Source organism: Lotus japonicus, chromosome 2 (genome assembly GCF_012489685.1).
Source record: "Lotus japonicus ecotype B-129 chromosome 2, LjGifu_v1.2".
In the NCBI taxonomy this organism is placed as follows: Eukaryota; Viridiplantae; Streptophyta; class Magnoliopsida; order Fabales; family Fabaceae; genus Lotus; species Lotus japonicus.
The window spans coordinates 70,058,323-70,080,441 of NC_080042.1; the positions used below are offsets into that span (position 1 = coordinate 70,058,323).

At 36.6% G+C, this 22,119-nt stretch overlaps 3 protein-coding genes and 1 long non-coding RNA gene across 4 annotated transcripts; 2 read left to right on the top strand and 2 right to left on the bottom strand.

Moving 5' to 3' along the window:
- The first annotated feature begins 223 nt into the window (after positions 1–223).
- LOC130739170 (uncharacterized) lies at positions 224–1,909 on the top strand. The gene is made up of 2 exons (XM_057591403.1): positions 224–670; positions 1,353–1,909. The coding sequence occupies exons 1-2, from the start codon at positions 332–334 to the stop codon at positions 1,515–1,517; spliced, it is 504 nt and encodes a 167-aa protein (XP_057447386.1). The 5' UTR covers positions 224–331; the 3' UTR covers positions 1,518–1,909.
- Positions 1,910–2,162: 253 nt separating this feature from the next.
- LOC130739169 (glucuronokinase 1-like) lies at positions 2,163–5,901 on the bottom strand. Its single transcript, XM_057591402.1, has 6 exons — positions 5,313–5,901; positions 5,068–5,217; positions 4,343–4,531; positions 4,141–4,257; positions 3,604–3,764; positions 2,163–2,538 (listed from the first exon to the last, which is right to left on the bottom strand). The coding sequence occupies exons 1-6, from the start codon at positions 5,523–5,525 to the stop codon at positions 2,292–2,294; spliced, it is 1,077 nt and encodes a 358-aa protein (XP_057447385.1). The 5' UTR covers positions 5,526–5,901; the 3' UTR covers positions 2,163–2,291.
- Positions 5,902–9,798: 3,897 nt separating this feature from the next.
- Positions 9,799–13,093, bottom strand: LOC130735600 (uncharacterized). The gene is made up of 5 exons (XR_009018512.1): positions 12,126–13,093; positions 11,131–11,193; positions 10,809–10,868; positions 10,416–10,493; positions 9,799–10,234 (listed from the first exon to the last, which is right to left on the bottom strand). It is a non-coding gene; the product is annotated as an uncharacterized LOC130735600 (long non-coding RNA).
- Positions 13,094–13,456: 363 nt separating this feature from the next.
- Positions 13,457–17,467, top strand: LOC130739171 (serine/threonine-protein kinase STY13). Its single transcript, XM_057591404.1, has 6 exons — positions 13,457–14,183; positions 14,491–14,623; positions 14,799–14,994; positions 15,560–15,684; positions 15,783–15,941; positions 16,796–17,467. Exons 1-6 carry the CDS (start codon positions 14,053–14,055, stop codon positions 17,114–17,116), a joined length of 1,065 nt encoding a protein of 354 aa, XP_057447387.1. The 5' UTR covers positions 13,457–14,052; the 3' UTR covers positions 17,117–17,467.
- The last annotated feature ends 4,652 nt before the right edge of the window (positions 17,468–22,119 follow it).

Below are 22,119 nucleotides of genomic sequence, written 5' to 3' on the forward strand. Positions count from 1 at the left end.
GTAGTTTGAAGCAAAACAACTAATGGTCATGGATACAACAAGGAAAATTTGTCATATACAGTAAAAAAAAAAAAAAAGTAAATCTGTGTTAAAACTATTTTACTATTGGGTCAAACTTTTAATTGGTGCTATATATTTATCGCAATGATGATGAATATAACTAACAAAACTAATTAAAAAAGGGGCATAAAGAGAAAATGTGCACATTATCTAATATCTAGTAGACAGAAATTTTAGAATGAGAAAAGGGGGGAAAGAGAAGAGAAGAGAGCGTGAAAAGTGAAAAACACGCGCTGCGCTCTCTCCCTCCTCATTTCCAATTTTTCAAAATATGGAATCGGAAGACGACCAATGGGAACTCTGCAACGACGACGGCTTCGTCTACAAGCGCAAGCGCCGCCGCCTCCACCCTCCTCCGCCGCCGCCGGAGGCAGATCAGGAGGCGGAGAAGCGGCGCAAAGAGCGAAAGAGGCAGACCCTACTGAAGCTGAAAGCTAAGTACGAGAAGGAGATTCTTCAGTGGGAATCTTTGTCGAACACCTTGCGCTCGATGCAAATCTCTGCTCACCAGCTTCAACCACCGCTGCAGAACCAGACCCCATTGTCGCTTCCTTCATCCTCTTCTTCTTCGTTAACGGATTCCGCTCTGCTTCAGGACCTTCTCTCGCAGGTAACTTGCATACCCATTTTTCGATTTCGATCTGTTTTCGCTGAATATGCAAGAAATTTGAAAAAATTGGGGGAATTTTGAACTGGGTCTTGCATTTTCGATCTGCTTTCAATCTTAAGCCTAGTTGACCTAATTTACTACATTGGGAATAGTGTCTTTCTTCTCCATGATTTCCAAAACATATTACATTAGGTGAGGTAGTGTGAAGTGAAATTCATGTGAAAAATGTCAAGAATTGAAGTTTGATATCACAAAATGACATGTTTTAATTCATATAAAAATTTGTGAAATCAATAAAAATGTGTTTTTCATTTTTTTTTTCTTGTACAATTTTTTAAAATAGAAGGTAAAATAAAAGTAAAATGACATTTTTTTATAATGAAAAAAACACTCATACCAAATAGTACTAGAACTATTTTCAATTTCTGAGGGACATTATGGTATTTGGAGTTTGTCCATATATCATTTGTTGTTTTTTCTAACTCTGATACATTTAATAGCTATTAGTATTAACTTACTTTTTTTCATTTTATGTGATAAAATAATGAAGTGTGACTGAACATTTGTGTAAAAGTTCATTACCCTATCATAAGAGTATTGTCATTTGTCATCAAACTCAAATTGCATGTGTAGTGAATGTGATAAGCTTAGTGGGCATAATTTAGTATCCTCAATCATGCAGGTGGAAGCTCAGGAAGCAGTAATTCAAGATATTTCTAGTTTGTGTGATGTAGCAGAAGCAATGTGCTCCAAACGAGAAGAACAATTTAAACAATCTTTGTTTGATCTACCAATATGGGCTTCACCACTTGATCTCATGCAAGTGCTGTGTGATGAATATGATTGATTTAACCGGTTTTCCCTTGTGCATTATTATTTCTGTTGGTAATGATTTTCAAGTTGAAAGAATAGTCTTGCACCCTTCAACAACCAGTTTCATTGATTGTAACTCTAGAACACTGGTGTTAAGTAGATTAGAATTAGATCTTTGATGTTTTTGGTAAATATTTTTAGATTGATTGTATTAATTAAAGAGCATCAAACATTTGAATGGAGGCATACAATTGGAATTACCATATAATGAATGTAAAAAGTGGGAAGGCAGTCACAAAGAAGTCTCCAATCAAGCATGAAGATGGAATGCTGCAGTTTTTTGTATGCTTGTAAAGTTCATTCACTTACTAGATTCTTACTGCTTTTCCTTTGAAAATGTGATTAAACAACACTATTATTGCTTTATTTACTACTCTTACTAATGGGATCCAAATCTTGTCCCTGTTTGGTGTCATCTTACTTGACTCACCAATAAAATTGTGCTGTTATTTAAAAACCACCCAGGTTATAATTGTCAAATATATGTTTTTTAAATTGACATGGTACAATTTTATTGGTGGGTTATGGAATAGGGCTTCAAACACTGACAAAATATCTTAATCCTTACTAATGACTATTGCTATAGTTGTATATTCATTGTAATTGGTGCAAATGGAAGTTAAGACAAAATCAATCATACTTCTTTTCTTTCAAATTCATCAATAAAAAGCATGAATCACAACTTGAAATTCTTACTTGTCTATGAAATGAAAATGTTTCTCGATAATTCAAACCCTCATATCAGTAATTACTTCATCCGCAAGGTTTTTAAGTCAAATTCATTTAGGCGAGAAGGAAAAGGTTCAAGAAGTTCCATCTCAAATCCTGCTTTGTGACATTCATCCTCTAGACGCTTCACTTGAGAAGTCCCCTCAGGACAAAATGCGACCACGGCTCCTCCACTGCCTGTAAATTTAGATGCAGCTCCAACCTTTCTAGCAACCTCTACCATTTTTATGTTCACATCACCAAGGGCCTCATCTCCAAACATTAACCTGTACAATATCCCAACAGAAACAAAGTTTAATAGAAACTCCACAAATTCAATTTTCCCATGCCTTTCATTTGTCAGGCTAAACAAAATGCATGCTTTGAATTTTTTAAGGAAAACTAACTTATACATGCCCTCCTGAGTGTTGTCCTCTTATAATTGACCAATACGTGATTGCTTAGGGTAATAAATGTCATGCTATGATAGATTATAATGTGTTTTGAAGTTTGCATTTCAGTGATAGGAGGGCAGCACAACCTTCTAAATAAGATAGGGCATGAGAGAGCTCCCCATTTTTTTAGATACAGTGCATTAATCCAAGTACACCAGAAATTGAAATGATACATAAGAGTTCACCCTGTAGAATGTTTAAAGAAAATGCTTGTGCAATACCCCCGGGGGAGATAAATCTAAGTACATGACAGAAGTGTAAAGGTTAGAGGACCCTTAGGCCATTTGTTTGGATATAGGGTGAGTGTGGTCCTTAGCTTGATCTGCTTATGAGATGTGGTCCTTAAAGTTTCTGCAAAGGATACTCATGTATAACTTATTGAGTAGCCTTGTATATATTTTTGAAACATAATTGTCAAAGTTTGAAGTACTTTTTATTTTGTCACTTTAATTTTTAATTTCCTTGGTGTGACCACCTCACCTCATTTAAAACTTACAGATTATCCAAAAGTTAGGCAGCGAGCAATGGAGTTTGTCTTCTTTCATATGGATTAGCGTTGCCCTGTTTTACAGTAGATGTTGAGGCCATTGACTCCCATGTTCTAAACTTTAAGTACTGACTGGGTAAGAACTTGTTTTAATTTAGATTTTTGTTTATTGTGCATTCATGTATTAGTTATAATGGTGTTATGCGATTAGTAGGCTGGCTATACTAGAGGTTTAATCTATATGCTGGTCTCAGTCTAGAACCAATGACTACCTACCAATGAGTAAGTTGCAGTTTGAAACCTCATACAAGTTCCAAAGATGTATCATTTGTTGCAATACCTATCACTCATATATAATAAATGGTCTAAGTGCATTTATACATAATGAGGGAAAATAAACTAAGAATTACCTTCGTAGCTCAAAATTTCGATTCATGAGAGCTGCAAATTTGGAATAGTCCTTTTCTTCTAATGCTGTCTTTCCTTCTTTTGCAATATTTGCAACTTCAAGCATTGATGACACGATGAACTTATCACCATCAAGCCACCTTTGCCGTACTTTGCTATGAACCTACAGGGTAGTGTCAGTTAACATTCATATGTGGGAAAACAAAAATATTAAGGGAAGATTCTCATGGAACTGCGAGGGAAGATTCTCATGTTCTAATCACTTTATTGTGCTACCTCCAACATACATTTCATCTCAGCCCAATGCCAACAATTTAGCAGTAAAAACTAAATCAGATAAATTTTCTTAGCTACAGACTATAAATTACCGCAGAAGGTTCTTATTTTGGGGATAATGATCTGAAATTTTGTGAAAGTCAATGCAATATAACTTGAAAAACATATTTGCAAGAAACAAAACATGCTAATTAGATGTGATAACATTACTGTACAGCTTGCATCCTCTAATAATAAAGATGAAGCCATTCCATGCCACTGACCTTCCCAGAATCACTAGGATTTACTGCATATATGAGATACAGAGGTGGGAGAAGGCTCAAATCCATGGGTATATAAATTCCATGCCCCTTCTTATCCATGATTTCCCTGCTGAAGTCCTACAAAAGCAGAGAAAATCACATCACGTAATTCATCGGTACACCATACACACTTGAAACAAAAGTTTGAAGCTAAGCAATGTACCATGTAAACTAGGCCGCCATAAACTTGCACTACCCGATCTTGAAGACCAGCAACAATTCCAAGCTCTCCCTCAGCTGCAAGGATAAGGTTAGGCCTTTCTTCCACCTTGATCAGATGCCTGACATTGTAGAAATCAAGAAAGCAGTTCAAGGCAGCACATACAATCCCACTAGAACCCGAAAGTCCACTCTGAAACACAAAATTCAGAACATTATTAAGCCATACAATAAAATAGCAACTTGAAAAAATAGAAAACAAACTTTTCACAAAATTAAATAATTAACAAGCATCATGATAACAGGGTAGACAAGATAACAGAGTAGAAGACAACATCAGCATAAATAAAAGGTGGGTTTTTCAATCCTTGTAGCATTTGTCAATCAGCCAAAAAACAGAACAGATCTATTCCTTTCTCTTTCTGGACAGAACCAAATTGTAATAAAAAAATCAAACTGTTGTCTCCTTCTAACACACATCAGACAGAACAGAATTCACATATTAGATATTACTATTATGTTATATCTTGTCTATTAATCTTATTCTTACATACTATCTTATAAATGTACTAAGCTAATGAAGCAAACTAATGTCTGCGTGTTTGATTTTGAAGCCAAAATCAATCATGGGTAGCTTCTACTTTTGAGTTTCAGAATTGATTCTAACGAAAAATAAGCTGATCCAAACATGCAATAAGTAGATTGATCACATTTGATTATTTCAAATACCTGGCGAGGGATATTAGTATCATACGAGAGGGTAAAATTCCTATCATGAAGGGCAATACTCTTCTCTTTACAATAATTGTGAAAAACTTTGCAAATCGCCATGAGCAACCGCACACCACCATAGTAACCATCGCTGTTAACCCTTCCCACCTGCACACACACACAGAACAAAAACGCCATGCAATCAGCGAAACAACGAGGTGGGGTTATTGGGATTCATGATCAGAGTTGAGAACAGAACAAACCATTTGACGAAGCGATTCGAAATGAACGAGATCGTGAATGGGGTGTGGCTGAATGAAGAGGTCCTTGGATGGAACGAGCTTGACGGTGGCGTAGAAGTTGGCAATGTTTAAGGAGATCGTGTTGCCGTAGTAGACATCGCTTGGGTTTCCGAGCAAACCCACCCTCGCGTAGGCCTTGTGCTCGATCACAACATTATCAGAAACACAATCCATTGATTGATCTCTGGTTTCTGGTTTCTGGTTTCTGATTTCGATGATGATGGTGCTTGATGTTGGTTCGTTCACCTTAGTTTGTTGCACATGTATTGTTTGATGAAATGTGAATGTGAATTATTGATTAAGAATGATGATCGTTACTGTTACGGAAGATCAAGATAGATATGTATGATATTATCCATCATGACGATGCAAAAGGGTGTTTGTTTAAGGAAAGATTGGATTGTGAGTTGGATGGTAGTCCATTTGAAGTAGGACAGCACGGAAATTCGTTTGGATTCGTGGAAGGAGGATCTATGTGTATAAGACACACGCGGCGGATAAACCTGCGCAAGTGGTGGGTGTACTTGATACATACTTGTCTATTTGGGTCTACTCCCTAGCTGTCACTTATCCATGGATACCATACAAATATAGTACAATGCAGAGCACCCTATTTGGGTCATTCATTGATTCAACGATTGTCTCTATGTATGTACACTTACCTGAAATGATCTCAAATGTGTTTGGATCAGCGTTAGGAGAATTGAATCTGACTAGAATTGAACTAGGTAATGTAAGTTTAAGTGATGTGATTTATGTTTGAATACATTTACTCATAATTGATTTTCGTAACTAAATTATAGTATAAATACACAAAATCGGCCACACAGATAGATAAGCTACCTCAAGTTAATTCTGCTAGATCCGGATCAAACTTGTAGAATTCATTCTCAAAATTGGTTCTCAATCATTTTCAAAACAATAGAGATCCACATGTGGAGTTCAGATCCATGTTTGAGAATTGCAACCAAACAACACTCTTTGTTATGATTTTGGAATTGATTCAACTAAATTTACGTAAGTGGTAAATGTGAGTTAAAATGATGCTAGTTATGTTTGATAGGGTTCGCTTTTGAGTGAATAATGGAGATAACCAAGCTGGAACTCTATAGGAAGTATGAATTCCTTACAACCTAGCTGCTTTTGTATTATGATAATGAACATCAGTATTACAAGTGGTCTTATCCTCTTAAATAGAATAGTGTAACCCTAAATACACGAATTTGGACTTCAAAGTCAATAGCTAACATAACTGACCTAGAAGGAAGGTAGGGTAGCCTAAGACTCTATAATACACAACTCACAAACATGGAATTGACAATACATACAACTTAGCCAACGTGGCGTGTGTGATATATAAATGGCTAACATGACTTGTGAAATCTGACTCAACAATATGTCGAGAAGATCGCTCGTTGGGTGAAGAGTCACTCGCCAGATGTAGAGTCTCGTGTCGAATATGGAGTCGCTCATTAGGCCATGGCTAGTCACTCCTGACCAGTCCACAAGTCCACACAAGACAATGTGTCTGAAATATGAATGCAAAGTATGCATGAATAGCTCGTTGTGTCCTTGATATATCTCGACGTCATTTGAACGGGCATTGGCCAGGTCACAACACACTGTGCCTGAAGTATGCAATAGAGCTGTCAATATGAGTTCCAACCCGCGGACCAGCTCGACGGGTTGGCTAAATGAGCCGAGTTGGGTTGGTTAAATTCCAGCTCGAAAAGAACTTGGGTTAGTGCAACCAGGCTCGTTTAAGGGTTAGACGGGCCAACCCGCGGGTCAAGCGAGCCAACCCGTCGGGTTAAAGTTCTTTTTTTATTAAAAAATTATTTTATTTGTCTTTAATTCCAGGTTAGCTTTATGGATTATTTTTAGATAGAAAAATGAAAATTTTCATTTCTTTAAATTTGAGTCGATTTTTTGTGTTTTATTTATTGTTATTCTATTATTTATCTCATTTTAACGTGACAGTAAAATAATTGTCTGTAAACTAAATTCTTTTTCTATATTTCAAATGTGAGATAAAAATAATTGCGTTGATAAACCTCTTTCTTATGAGTTGATACCAATTTCTGTAAGTATTTTTTTGAAATTATTTTTTTATAACATTTTAAACATTTTCGAATCCAATTTCTCTATTTTTTATATTTATTTCACTCAACCCACGAGCCAGCCCGCCAACCCGCGAGCTCATAGCGAGCCGGGTTGGGTTCATATTTTCCTGGCTCGTTAAGACCCCGGGTTGACACAACCCAACTCGTTTCCAACCCAACCCATACTGGCTGACCTATATGGGTCGAGCTGGCCCGTATTGACAGCTCTAGTATGCAAGCTAAGTGTGTTTGAATAACTCACCTTGACATCTCATCAATCTGCCCAAACTAGGTCGCCTCGGTTCGCTCTTTCTCAAACAATTCGCTATTTCCCAGTCCAAAAGCCCTTAAGGGATTGTGCCTAAAGTATGAATGCTAAGTGTGTATGAATAGCTCGCAATGACATCCCATCAATCTGCTCCGCATAAACTCGGCCGCCTTAGTCCGCTCTATTTTAGTCAGCTCACCATTTTCCAGTCCAAAACCCCCAAGACACTGTGCATGAAGTATGAAGGTGGAGTGTGTCTTCACTTGCCACATCACTATCTCTTCCTCGTTCTTTGTGTCCAGTTACGTGTTTTTCACATTTCTCAACTAAACAATAATATAATTAGTTTTCTCAAAATTGAAATATTTCTTCGCCCCTTTTTATGGGTATGTCATTTTGAACTCCATGGGTGTCGCCCTTTCTATCCACAATTTCCCTAAACACCGAACCTTAATTATTAGGGTGACGAATGTCTTTAAAAGTACTCGTCATTTTCATCATACTTATCTTAAATGAACCAACACGATTTAAACCAATTACGCATTCTTTATCATTTCCTCTCCTCTCCTACCTAAGTACCAAACCAAAAATCTCCTAAGATTATTTAACAAATCAAAAACATATAAAACATACTTTCATTATCATTTCTTAAACTCAAACAACATTATGGTAAAAAATCAATCACCTAGAGAATTTACTTTAACAAATCTACATCATTCTAGTAAATAGTTAAATCAATTACACCTTAAAAACGTCATAATATGACTATCATGATTCAACCACCCTTGTCAATTTATAGATCTCCTTACTCTTGAGGCATCAAATTCTAGTTTTCACTTATGCTCAGTCTTAATTATTCATCTACTAGGATAGAGCCCGTTTGCCCGTGCGATGCACGGGTAATTTTTTAACAAATCAATTGTTAATTATCATCATTGAGTACTTGATATATATGGAATAATACAATGGTATATTTACTAAAACATACACTTTTAATTAGTGAAACACTTATATGTTGTTATTATCTTCCATCTATGCCTTAATGTTTTATCTTACTTATAGACATCAATTGGATAACTTTGCAATATTAAGTTTAGTTCGCTCTTAACGTGTTTCAAATTTACTCAATCTATCCCTTAACGTGTTTTAAAAATATCCATCGAGTAACGGTTAACAGTTTTCTCGATCAGTTTTCGTGGATCAATGATAAAATGAATATTTTTATATTTATTTACAGGAACATGGTTTGTATTAATTGACATGTAAATCCTCACAAAAGAGGAAATTTTATTTAAAATACTATCCATTAGTTCCACAAAGTGAGGTCCTGCACTCGCAAGGGAAAATCATTCGATAATTTAATAAAGTGAATCAAGAAATTAACAAACTAAATATATAAAATTTTGGAATATTATTTAAAGTTAAATTTACTAATCAATAAAATATTTACATATCATATTCGTATTAATTGTTATTTTTACGAAACATAACATAGACTGCATAATTTATACACTACATAAAGATTTTAGCTTCTTTACATTATACTAAAAAAAAAATAAGCACATAAAAATAGCAGTAGCTGTCAAGAAATATAGATGTGCTTTGTGAAAGAGATGCTGCCCTTTGGCTCCCCTGCTAGTACTCCTAAATTCCAATAGATAAGAGCAAGTAGCTCCCTATGCTTATGTACACGATACCAAAAGCCAATTGGCAGCTTCCATGCTCACAAATTTGCCTCATCAATCAATGCACATGCCCTATGCTGGAACGAAGACAAATATCAAAATGATCCATCAAGTTCTCCATTCACATAGTGGCATGTGTCTAATTTTAGATAAATTACATTTATTTTAAGAAATAAAATCCGTGTCCTTCTTTGAATAAAGAACTTGACACAATGAACATAAAGAACATATTGATTCCATATGTTAATGTATCATTCTCATATTATTTTTAATTTTTTTTTTCTCACTATATTTAATGGGGTACTTATGCAAACACCCCCACCAAATTTTTAGTGTAAAGAGTCATAATGGAATAAGATGATAACATTATATAAAAAAAAATTACAAAGTTTGTAGTGTAGTACTTTTACACATGGAACCAATATGTTTTATATAAAGTACAATCATATCCAGAGGCAAAACATAAGGTTGGATACTTCATTAATCACTTAACCAAAATTCAACACCCCACCACCATCTCTTGAGGAATTATACTACCAGCCAAAGATACATAAGCAGAGTGTGGCTTGGTCAAGAAAACAGAAACTCTTCCTTGCACGCTCAATTTCAGCAACAATGCAAAACTCATAAACTCAGCAACAAACAACAAACAACACCACTACAGGCAGTGAGACCATACATGACCAACATATTCCTGTGAACAGGCAATCCAGTGGAGGTTGCATATTCCTGTGCAACTAAGAGTTTGTCCTGTGTAAAGCATGTTCCTTCTACAAATAGAGCCAACCAAAATGGAAGAGGGAAATCACTCAGCCGCCGGAAGGATGACTGCAGAAAGAATAATGAAACACTTAAATTCCAGAATACAAGCTAAAAGCTTATTCAGGAGTTCCTAGTCATTCCATATATATTGCTGCATATTTAAGAAGAAAATAATATGGAAAGCACAAGCAAGTATCTTTATGATATAAAAGGGTATATCTTGTAATTATAATTCAGAAACCCATACCTTTAATGTGCTTTCATCCTTGGCCCAACTTCTCTCCAAAAAGAGATACTCTGAAAACCAAATTGACCAGCCAATAACCTACATATATAGAATTTAGCACAAATAGCAATATTGAGAGAAATAACTGACATCACATACTTCTAATGCTTTACTAATTATAATTACATGCCAAAATTATTCCTGTGATGAGAAGACAAAGAGTAATCTTCAAGGCAGATAAATTGCACATAGAAAGTGAAACATTCAAAAAGGAATTAAATGTTATAATTTTCAAGGACTAAATCAAAATACTCTATAGCACAGGGTACACTTTTGGTGATATCTTCTTAATCATAGAATTAAAAAAATCCAATCTTTTCATTTCAAAAGTAAAGGCCAAAACAAAGCAAGTACCGGAAGAAATTTCGATGATTTCTTCATCACAGCTAGAGTACTGCCAAGGCAACCTGAACGCTGTTGGATAATGTTAAATAAACTGTCAGCAGTTGAAGGACAAATCAAATAAAAAATGACAAATCAAAGATTAGCATCCATGTTCCATCCATGTGTTATGGCTATAATCAACCAACTATGTAAATGATTAGCATTAAAAAGGAAACATGTAATATTTGGCCTCACTTTTCTGTCTATAATAACAATAAAGAAGAAGAGAAATGTGTGATCAGAACATGATTCAAGCTAAGAAAGTATAAAGAACTCTAATCATGACTAATACCTCTTTAAAAAGAGGGCATCAGAAGCAACCAAATAATGCTTCCAAAGGGGCAATACCAGGAATCTGGACCAACAATATAGAATCATTAAAAGACATCAGTATCAGTATAACTCACAACTTCAGATGCAGTATCAATTGAGGATGAGGATGGGAAAACAGCAAAACAATTATAGAGATGGAAAAGGGAAAATCCCATTACTCTATACTCTATAACCAATAGGAGATAATTAAAATATTAATAGGGTAACTATTTGCATGATCAATGGAGTTATTGGAAACGTGAACACTTGAATAAAAGAAGTTAACCTGTTTTTACACAATTGTTGTGAACACTTGAATAAAACATTATGTGAGCTAAGAAGGTTTTAATAGATTCAAAAATTCATTAAAATTCTAAAATTAAAATAGCTTCATGTCTTTCAGCAATTGGCTTTCAAGAACATGTGAAGAATAAGGAAAATCCTTGCTATTAGAGGAAAAACACAGCCATGAAGGGAGAGTAAACCAGACCATAATTTATATACAACTAACTAAAACATGAGTGTGATACCAAAAGCACAATAGTATAAATTGTCCAAAACAAAAATTAAAAACGTTTGCAAACAGTGAAGGTTTTAAGATCTTCAACAGATTCTGCAATATAATATTATAAAAAATTCATAGCCCAAGACAAATTATGAATGATCCAATCTCATATTTATTGACTTCAAAGTCCTTCCACCAGTGATTCAACCACCATTCAAAATAATAAATAGTTATGGTAATAGGATAAAGATTAAAGTTGAACTATCATCACAATCATGATTATAAACAAAGCTTCAAACATATAATCAAGCACGAAGCTGATATTCAGATCTCTTGGCATTCTGGATCTGATAACTACTTAAAATGAATGAGATACATGAAATTTAAAGAAAACTAATCATGTAAACTTAAAAAAGTTAAAATAAGCATTCAAATAGTGATATGATCACATGAATTAGCTGCAAAATTACCTTCCTGCACAATTACCATTGTCCTTCTTGCATAATTTTATTAATTGCTCCAGCAGAACCATTGATTTACAAAAGTAGAGCTCCAGAGTACACATATTTGAGAAAAAGAGAAAAGAAATCAGGAAAGGCAACAAATGGCAAGAATACAAAATATTTTGCAGAACAGTTGATAACACACAAATGAATGGTTAAATAGCAGAGCTAACTGGAAGGGGAAGGGGAGGTGAAGTGTGGTTGAATGAGATCTGAGGGGATATTTATAGGCAAATCGATCTGAAGAAACAAAATAATAGAAGAGTCTCTGGAAAGCCTTCCACCTATAACCCTCCATCTACATACCTAATCCCAACTTCTGCTCAGAATAGAAATTACAGATGAATGCAAAACGTATGAGAAGTGCTAAACCAAGTACCAAATCCCCCAAAAAAATGCACATCTAATCAACTATATCAGATAAAAAATTCATAAAAAGGACGAAATTAGGAGAAAACGTATGAGAAGCGTTAAGATACAATGTGTTGAAGGCTTACCCACGTGATGGTTGACAGGGAGATGTGATGGCCATCACCGGAGAATCCGTGGGAGCACGCTGAGGGTCGTGGAAAGTAAGTCTTTTGCGCCGAGTGACGTCGGTAACCGCTAGAAATGGGGGAAATCAGTGACGTTGATACAGAGTAAGCGAGAAATCAGGGGAAAATGACGGAACGGTGCCGGCGGTGGCACGATCTGGAAAGAAAGGGAGCGATGGTGGTGGTGCTCGATTTAGGTTTTGCTAAAGGTGGCGGTGCAATTCTGATGGTGAAGAGGTGATCGGTGGTGGTGGGTTTGAGGGGAATAGAGGAGGTGGTGCGGTGGTTGTGGCTCGGTGGTGATGGGAAAAGAGGAGGTGGTGCGGTGGAGGTGGCCACGCGGTGGTGGGGATTAGAGCCGGCTGCTGAGCTTTTTCCCCTTGTACTTCATAGTTGGTAGAAGGGGGTGAGGACAGGACAGACCAAAGCAAGGATTCGTCATGGTAGGGGAGGAACAGTTAAGAGGGGAGAACGACGTCGTTTGCTGGCTCTAGCTGGAAAATAAAATGAGTCAAAGAAGCAGACACGTGGCGAGCCGCAATTGGAGGTCTTGTAGGAATAGTAAAAACCAAACTCAAGAATAAGAAGTAGTAGATTCTATTCTTCTGATTTTCATTTTCAAAGAAAACCAGAATCCACTAAAACACTATTCTATGACAGAGACTCATTTCCTTCCGCGGTTTTACCACCAGAAACCAGAGAAGGGAATCCAAATATTCAATAACAATACGCGTTGCATTTCATTCAGAGACTAAACTAAAATAAAAAACCAAAAAGATAATTCCTTTAATCTTCTACCACCTTCTTTTCACCATCTCTCAATCTGGGTCATTCACTTTCCCTGCTCTCTTTCACTTTTCAACCTTACATTTCAATCACACCCTTATCTCTTTCCTCTCAATTCTCACTACCCCAGAACAAAAAGATTGAATTTTTAACATTTTTACTTCTACCCTTTTGCAAAAATACTCAGCTGCTGCTGCTGACAGAGCCTATTGTTTTGGATCTCTGATTTGTTTTTAATGCTTATTCTAAGTTGTGGGTTTGTTATGGAGTGGCTATAAGCATGTGGGGTTGTATTCTTTGTTCCCACAACAGAGGCAAATGTTGATGCTTTTTTCTGATTTTTTAATGTTATTTGACCGTGATTTCCGGGATAGGTTCGTGTTGTCTTGGGGGTGCAAAACTTGAGTTTGTTATCTTTGTCAAACCCAGAGGTGTTGGTGCTGATATAGCTCTCTTCTCAGTTGCCATGTAGTTCTGACTTCTGATTCATTTCAGTCATGGTTGTTTGACTTGGTTGTTGGTGAGGTGAAAGTGAGTGCTAGTGTTGCTGATAGTTGCTAGGTAGTTCCATAATGGGATCTGGCAATGAGGTTCATTCAGTTGGTGAGTTCAATTTAGATGCCAAGTGGCTTGTAGATCCCAAACAACTATTTGTTGGGCCAAAAATTGGGGAAGGTGCACATGCCAAAGTCTATGAGGGAAAGTAAGTCAAACTTGATTATTTGATTGTCTGATCATGATTTTTTCTCTTTTGAGTTAGATGGGAAAGGGGAGATTCTGTTTTTGGAATCAATTGTGATTTTTGAATCCTCTTTGAATGAGATTTGGTGTAAAGTTTGTTTTGATTTCTAAGTCAGGATTAATCTGCTTCTCCTTTGATCTAGATTTGTATCCATTTTCACAGTCATTGTTTGTATTTGATCTGTTTGGACAAATGCATATTCTGCATCCACTTGATAGGATTATTTGCTGACTTGTTGAGTTACTATTGTTGAATTTTCTGGTTGCAGGTATAAAAATCAGAATGTTGCTGTTAAGATTATCAATAAGGGAGAGACCCCGGAAGAGATTTCAAGGAGAGAGGGTCGGTTTGCTAGAGAGGTTGCTATGTTGTCGAGAGTTCAACACAAGAATCTGGTTAAGGTTGTTACACCAAAGCAGAAACAGTATTGTTTTCTTCAATTCAGATCTTGTTAGATTTATACTTAAATTAACATTGACTATAAACTGATGTTAAGCGGTGCCTAGATCATGTTGGTATTGGTGAACTGGAGAAAACTGTGTCTGATATAAGGTTCTGTTGTTTGCTTGATGCCAGTTTATTGGGGCCTGCAAAGAACCTGTTATGGTTATAGTGACTGAACTTCTATTAGGTGGAACATTGCGCAAATATCTCATGAGTATGCGTCCAAAATGCTTGGATATTTGTGTGGCTGTTGGATTTGCTCTTGATATCGCCAGAGCAATGGAATGCTTACACGCCCACGGGATCATTCATCGTGACCTTAAACCTGGTATGCCTGCATAATTGTTGGGCTTCTTAGTTTTTCAAGTGTAAGCTGGTAGCACTTAATGGAAAAAAAATTAGGACTTAGCTATAATTTTTCTGAATTTGCATCGTGCACGAGTTACATGCACCTTAGTTACAAGCAAATATATAAATGACACTTTTTCTTTGTTGGCTTACATGATCTCTGTTCAAATGGAAAAGTAGTTTAAAAGATGACTTTGTTATTGTTAATGAACTTTACTATGAGCTACATCTACTATTCACAAATAGGCTCTATTTATGGAGTTTTATATTGTACATTTTTGTAAGGTTATCTATCTTTTCCCTTTATGTAGTTCAAACTATGATTAAACTATCATTCTATGATTAAACTATCATTCTATCCCTTTCAAGGCTAAAAAATCTGTAAAAAAACATTCTATGCAATGGAGTTTGAGATGAGAGTGAAATTTTATAAGATACAAAGCTTCTCATTATCACTCAATTGATGGTACAATCAAGCAGTATCTGACTATCTGTTCTCTGTATGAAAGAGCAAGCATAATTCTGATATCTTGTTTCCTTCCCAGATAACTTGATATTGACAGCAGATCATAAGACAGTCAAACTTGCTGATTTTGGTCTAGCCAGAGAAGAGTCCTTAACAGAGATGATGACTGCTGAGACAGGAACATATCGCTGGATGGCTCCAGAGGTATTTCTTAGTTGCTTAAAACTTACAATATTTATTAATTTTCCATTTGTGTGGTGCCATGTTAGTAATTCATCGTTACTTTCCTTTTTGGTGGCTAGCTTTACAGCACTGTTACTCTAAGACAAGGTGAGAAGAAGCATTACAACCATAAGGTGGATGCCTACAGCTTTGCAATTGTGTTGTGGGAACTCATCCATAATAAGTTGCCCTTTGAAGGCATGTCTAATCTACAGGCAGCATATGCAGCTGCTTTTAAGGTAGATGACATTCTGATGTTTCTTTGATAATAATTTATACAAGATGATCATACTTGTTCATTCTATGGCTACTAGTCAAAGGTCTTCATTCCAGCAGTAGAATATGTGCACTGTAAAGTTACATTTTGTAGTGGTTGATACTTGATAATGTCTTGACACTTGTATAAACATATATTAGGGTTCTAATTTGGAGGTATACCACTACTGGTCTAAAATTACTGTACCTCACTACCATTACTCCTCTAAGGGTGTGTTTGTGTAAAGAACTTAATTATGCGCTTGTAGCAATAAGCGCTTATTGGCTTATCGCTTCATAAGCTATTTGGAGAAACTAATTGGAATTGTGCATGATTGGAAATCCTTCAACAATTGATTCTAAAGACAGGAAAAAGCTTGTATGCGTAACTTCTATGTTCTAGAATTGATTCCGAGGAAAGAGACGCTGATCCAAACATGCTATTAAGCTCAAAATAGGTTATAAGTAGGTATAGACACTTCTGCATAAGCTAACCTGAGCAGTTTATGAATATAAGCTCAAAACAGCTTATAGGTAGGTCTTAAGCTATATACGTTTTATTTTATAAGCCTTAAGCTATTTACATAAGCTCCCCCAAACATTTGTACAATCGCTTATGCTATAAGATAAACTCAAACTCTTCGAAACGGGGCCTAATTTAACTGTTGTCATTTTAGATACTTGATACGCTTATATAGCTGCACTTATACAGTTTTCTTTTCTCTTTTGTATCTGATCTTTATCTAAACTATAATCCTAATCTTACTTTTGGTTATTACTGAATGTACTGCTTCTTGGTTTACAAAGATTCATGACACTTATATTTTGATTATTTCAGAATACAAGGCCTAGTGCTGAAGACCTTCCAGAGGATCTAGCTCTGATTGTAACTTCATGTTGGAAGGAGGATCCCAATGACCGACCCAATTTCACTCAAATCATACAGATGCTCCTTCGATATCTCTGTACGGTTTCACCCACAGAGCCGGTTCTTCCGATGCGGATGATTTCACTTTCATCTGAGAATTCTGTGTTGCCACCGGAATCTCCTGGTACAAGTGCACTAATGCTTAGAAGAGATGACGCCGGAGAAACGCCAAAAGCCAACATGGAAGACAGGCCTAAAGGGATTTTCTTCTGCTTTAACCAGTGCTACTGATGCCTCAAATCCAAGATCACACAGTTAGGACAGCTAAATAAAACCACATTCTACAATTGTAACAACTAGAATCTTAATAAGAAAATGTTAACTGTTACCAGGTTCAGCCAGTTTAGTGGAAAATAGTAAACTCAGAAGGCACCTTCATTCTCAGCAAGAGTGGCAAGTTCTTTTTAACATTATGTTGACTTACTTCTGACTTGATATCCAAGGACTCAGAAAGTTTTGGGGTTAAGGTTGCTGAGATGTAATGTGTTGTAAAATAAGGTTCATCCCAAAGCCTTTCACCTCCTGTGTATAATATATGAGGCATGGATAATAAAAGGGGGAAGTGTTTATGTTCGTTTATCACTGTCAATTTGCCATGCATTTATGTCTGTCCATGTTGATCCTTCTGTGTAATAAATTTGATGTCAATATCTTAGACAACCTAACAATTTTTAAAATTTTATCTAGAAAAGAAGAAAGTCAAATACTTTGTAATATGTATGTCGGTGATGGCTACAAGGTTGGTGGAATGCCAATATTTTTTTGAAGAGGTAGATTTCTTTACATACATTATTTATTTACAATAATTCCAACCTTTCAGGAAGATAATGTGTCACTTGATAGTCTTTGTTGGATGTATATATGTTGTTGCTGTCATCAGTATTGGATGATGTGGAATATGGTATGTCTCTTTTTCAGACTTAATTTTGAGGCCGCCTCTACATTGGGAAATTTAAACTGAACCGGTGGTACAGTTTTGTTAAGGATAAAAATACTCTCAAATTTTATTGGTGAGATAAAAATATCTCTTATTTCTCATCTCCCACAATAGTCACCATTACCATTGAGCCCTCTTTCAAGATTGGCAGCTCCGGCAACCACCGGTTGCAGCAGCCGCTTTGTTCCAGTCATAGTTGTCAGACTCGCGAGTATACTCGTTGACTTGGTAGACTCGCGAGTCTAGGTGTGAAAAATGGGTTGACTCGACATCAGACTCGCTCAGACTCGGTAGACTCAATGGACTCGCGAGTCAATGACCGAGTCAACAAGTCACGTTTTAAAAAAAAAAATTAAAATCCCTAATTTTGTTAAAACCTAATGTCGTGAACTCGTGCCTCCATTACTGTTGTGCGCCTGTGCCTCCATTCCTGCCTCTCGACTCTCTCTCGACCTGCTGTGCTTCCGCCGTCGCACCACCGCCTACTTTCGCCGTCCAAGTCACGTGGTACTTACTACTTATGGTGTGGTACTTTGTTAAACTTTACTTAATTGCTTTATTATGAAGTTGGATTTTGAGTTTATTTGATTAAATGCATCTTGGATGCTCTTATAATTATATGTTTATATTTGTTCTTCATGTGACAGGATTATATTTAGTAATTTTTCATTTCTGGTAGACTCGACGACCCAAAACGAGTCTGCTTAGACTCATGAGTCTGACAACCTTGATTCGAGTAGCTTCTAACACTCACTTTCGCTTTATCTGTTCTCACCTCGTTCTCTCTCGGTCTAGCTGCATTTTGCAATTTATTTGTCCCCTGTTGTTGCGATTTACTTATTCCTTTTTTGCTTTGGTTTAGGTTTTTGAAACTTTAATGTTATTGTTGCTGCATGAGAGTGGGGAGGGAGGAGATCGGATGGGTGGTCCTATTTTTTATTAAATTTTATTCATCATGCCCTTAAGGGTCTTATTTTTTTTTTTATCTCAACTATCCTATTTTGTTGTGGTGGGTAAGATGCGGCGAACTCATGTATAATACGATTTTTCGCACAAAACTCCTTAAGGCTGGTTGTGCTAAACTCACCATCCTTATCAGGTACTGGCTTTTTATTTTTTGATTCAAATATATTTAATAAATGCAGACTCAACTTCATCCTTAGATCTCAAAAGGTAGACCTTTAGGCTTTGTTTGGTTGGGCGGAAGGAAAGGGCCGTGTTTTCTTTCCTTTCCCCTTTCCCTCCACCCAACCAAACATAGCATTAGATACCGAGAGAAACCATCTATAAAGTTTGTAGGGGAACAAACTTTGTCCCAAGCTAAGAGGTGAACCTTCTTCCCTCCTGAGTGATCACCCCAAAGGAAGTCCCTACACCTTTTATCAATATAATGATTACACTGAAACAGGCAAAAGAGAAGTCTGCATGGCAGAAAGCACACACTTTGTTAAAGTCAACCTGCCAGCAAAGGAAAGATTAGCAGCTTTCCATTGAGACAACCGAAGATTCACCTTATCCACCACATACTGAAAAGTATCCAAATACTTGCCCAAATCACCAGTCCTAAAAGCCAAAGCTGGAACTTAGCTCTTCTCTGACACTACCATGAACATTCCTTGAAAAGTCAAACTAGATGTTCCATTGTTCGTTTCGATTGTATCTAAGATAAATAGTTCACCAGACAATTACCAATTTCCCACAAAGTCACCATTTGTTTTTTATTACTATGGGCCCGTTCATACCAGCTTTATTAAGAGTGTCGAACCAGCACTCTGCTGCTTGTAGCAGCAAGCCACCGTTCCTACAATACTTCAATATACAACAAAATATGATACTTAAGCCATGGTTTAGTCACAGAGTGTCAAGCTAACTACTTCTGTTTCTAACCATTTGGATTATGTCCAGTCAACTATTATCTGATACAAGATTGCTAAATGGTGTGAAATTGAAAGTCTGGTTGCTGGTTTCTTGACTTGAGTCCTGTTACAATGCTAATGACGAGATGCAGGATTCTAAAGACATGGTAATTGGGGTGAGCATAACAAGTTACAATATAATAATATATAATTAGCTCAATTCTCAATGCAAAGTAAAGTTCCACTGCGAAAGCATCACTGTTAGTGTTGAGTCTTTTCCTTAGGTTTCGTAGGCTAAGTCTATTAGGAAATCTTCTAATGTAGGGTAAGTCTATTAGGAGATCTTCTGATGTAGTGTAATGATGAAATGCAGAACATCATTAGATAAGTTACTTGTTGTTTAAGTGGGTTTACTTTTTTATTTTTCCAAAACAACATCTGTCAAGTAGAGTAGGAAACTAAGTTTACTTGACTGGTTATATGATACTTATTCAAAACACTTTACTCCCGATTTAAACCAATAGAAATTTGCAAATATGATTAGTCTTCTTACAATGAGAGCAGGCTGGATATTTTCGTTTCTAACCTCTCGGCATTTTTTCATTTCCAACTAGATATTTACTTTACAAATTTTGAGTCATAGTTTTCATATTTTCCGATGATGTAATCACATCATTTTATTTCTAACCTCATCTGTATACTCCACTACTTGCTTCAATAGAATCTTTTCAACAAGCTGCCCAAAAAACAAGAACTCAATTAAATAGGATGAAATACAGCCGAATGGTCGGTCATGAGTAAGGCCTCACGAGTTTAAGCTCAGGTGTGAATGGTTGGCGTATGCAATTATAATTAAGTAAATGAATCTTGAATGAACAAGGAAATTAAAGAGCTCTGTTGTTGGTTCTGTTAGAAAAGTGTTGCTTCACAAGAGGTACCAAATATGAGATTGTCAAAATATGGTCCAGTTGAATTTCAGTCTTATTATGACATCTAGAAAACTTGTTTCTTTTACTTTTCTTTTCACCCATTGATACTGACATCAAAGAGAGGGAGGGAGAAGGTAAAAGAAGTAAGAAATCATGATTTCTTCCATTTTCCCCACTTCAGGCAGTATAGATTTCTATTTAGATGTGGCTCATGTGTAGAATCAAGTGTCCTTATTTTCCCAGCTTATAGGTGCAACAAGCATACGTGGATTTCCTGCCACTTGGGCATATAAACTTTGCACATTTTTTAAGAATGGCAACTTATGGTGTTATTCCAATTCATTTGACACTAACAGTTAATGCTGAATTTGGAAGCTCTATAAAATGCTCAAAGGAGGACAGCATTTAATGGTGTTATTCCAATCCCTCTTAATCCTTCACTTGTTGTAGCTAGTGTTGCGGTGGTGGTGAGGAAGGAGTTGATTCCTCCTTCTTGCACAATAGCTAGAAGGTAAATCAATAAAATTGAATTCAAATTATAGTCATTAGATTGTTTAGCTCGGTTTGTCCCATGTTCCAAGTTCGAATCCCTCCATACCCTTTTTTGAAAATGATGAATTTTACATTGAGGACTAAACTGTCACACTTTTGCGACATTTAAGGACTAAATTGCGACGTTTGCTTAATTTAGGGACAACGAGCTAGACTTTTAAAGTTTAGGGACCAACTTGACTATTAACTTATTCTACTAGTAAATGAAATTTGTAGTCCGCCACGAGAATCCAATTGACAATGTGTGGCCACACGAGACGTCACCACTTTATGTCACGCGTTCCACAAGACGTTACTACTTTCTGTCACGCGTTCCACACGACATTACTATTTTACGTCGCACATTGTGTGACGCCTTGAGCTGACGAGGGCGAGGATTGATCGCCTTATATGTAGAGGGACGCACCACACCCGAACAAGAGGTATTCCGAGACTGTGTAGGGATAGACTATACAGTTGAGGAAGACATATATGATTTGATTGTACTACCCATAACAACAAGTTGCAACTTCTTTTCGGGAGCCTAACTGATAAGAACTCTATGGTTAAGTGTGCTTGCCCTGGAGCAATATCGTGATGGGTGACCTCCTGGGAAGTTTTCCCGGGAAGTGCGCGAGTGAGGACAAAGCGCACTGAAAAGACTCTTGTTGTCGAGACGTCGCCACTTTATGTCACACGTTACACGAGACGTTACCACTTTATGTCACACGTTACACGAGACGTTGTCACTTTATGTCACACGTTACACGAGACTTCACCACTTTATGTCACATGTCATTCCTTTATGTCACGCGTCACTTCATTTGTCATGCGCTACACTCGACGTCACCACTTTATGTCACACGTCGCTTCATTATGGCACGTGCTACACAAGACGTCACCACTTTATGTCATGCGTCACACAGAACAACACTACTTTATGTTACACGTAACACGAGATATCACAACTTTATGTTACAC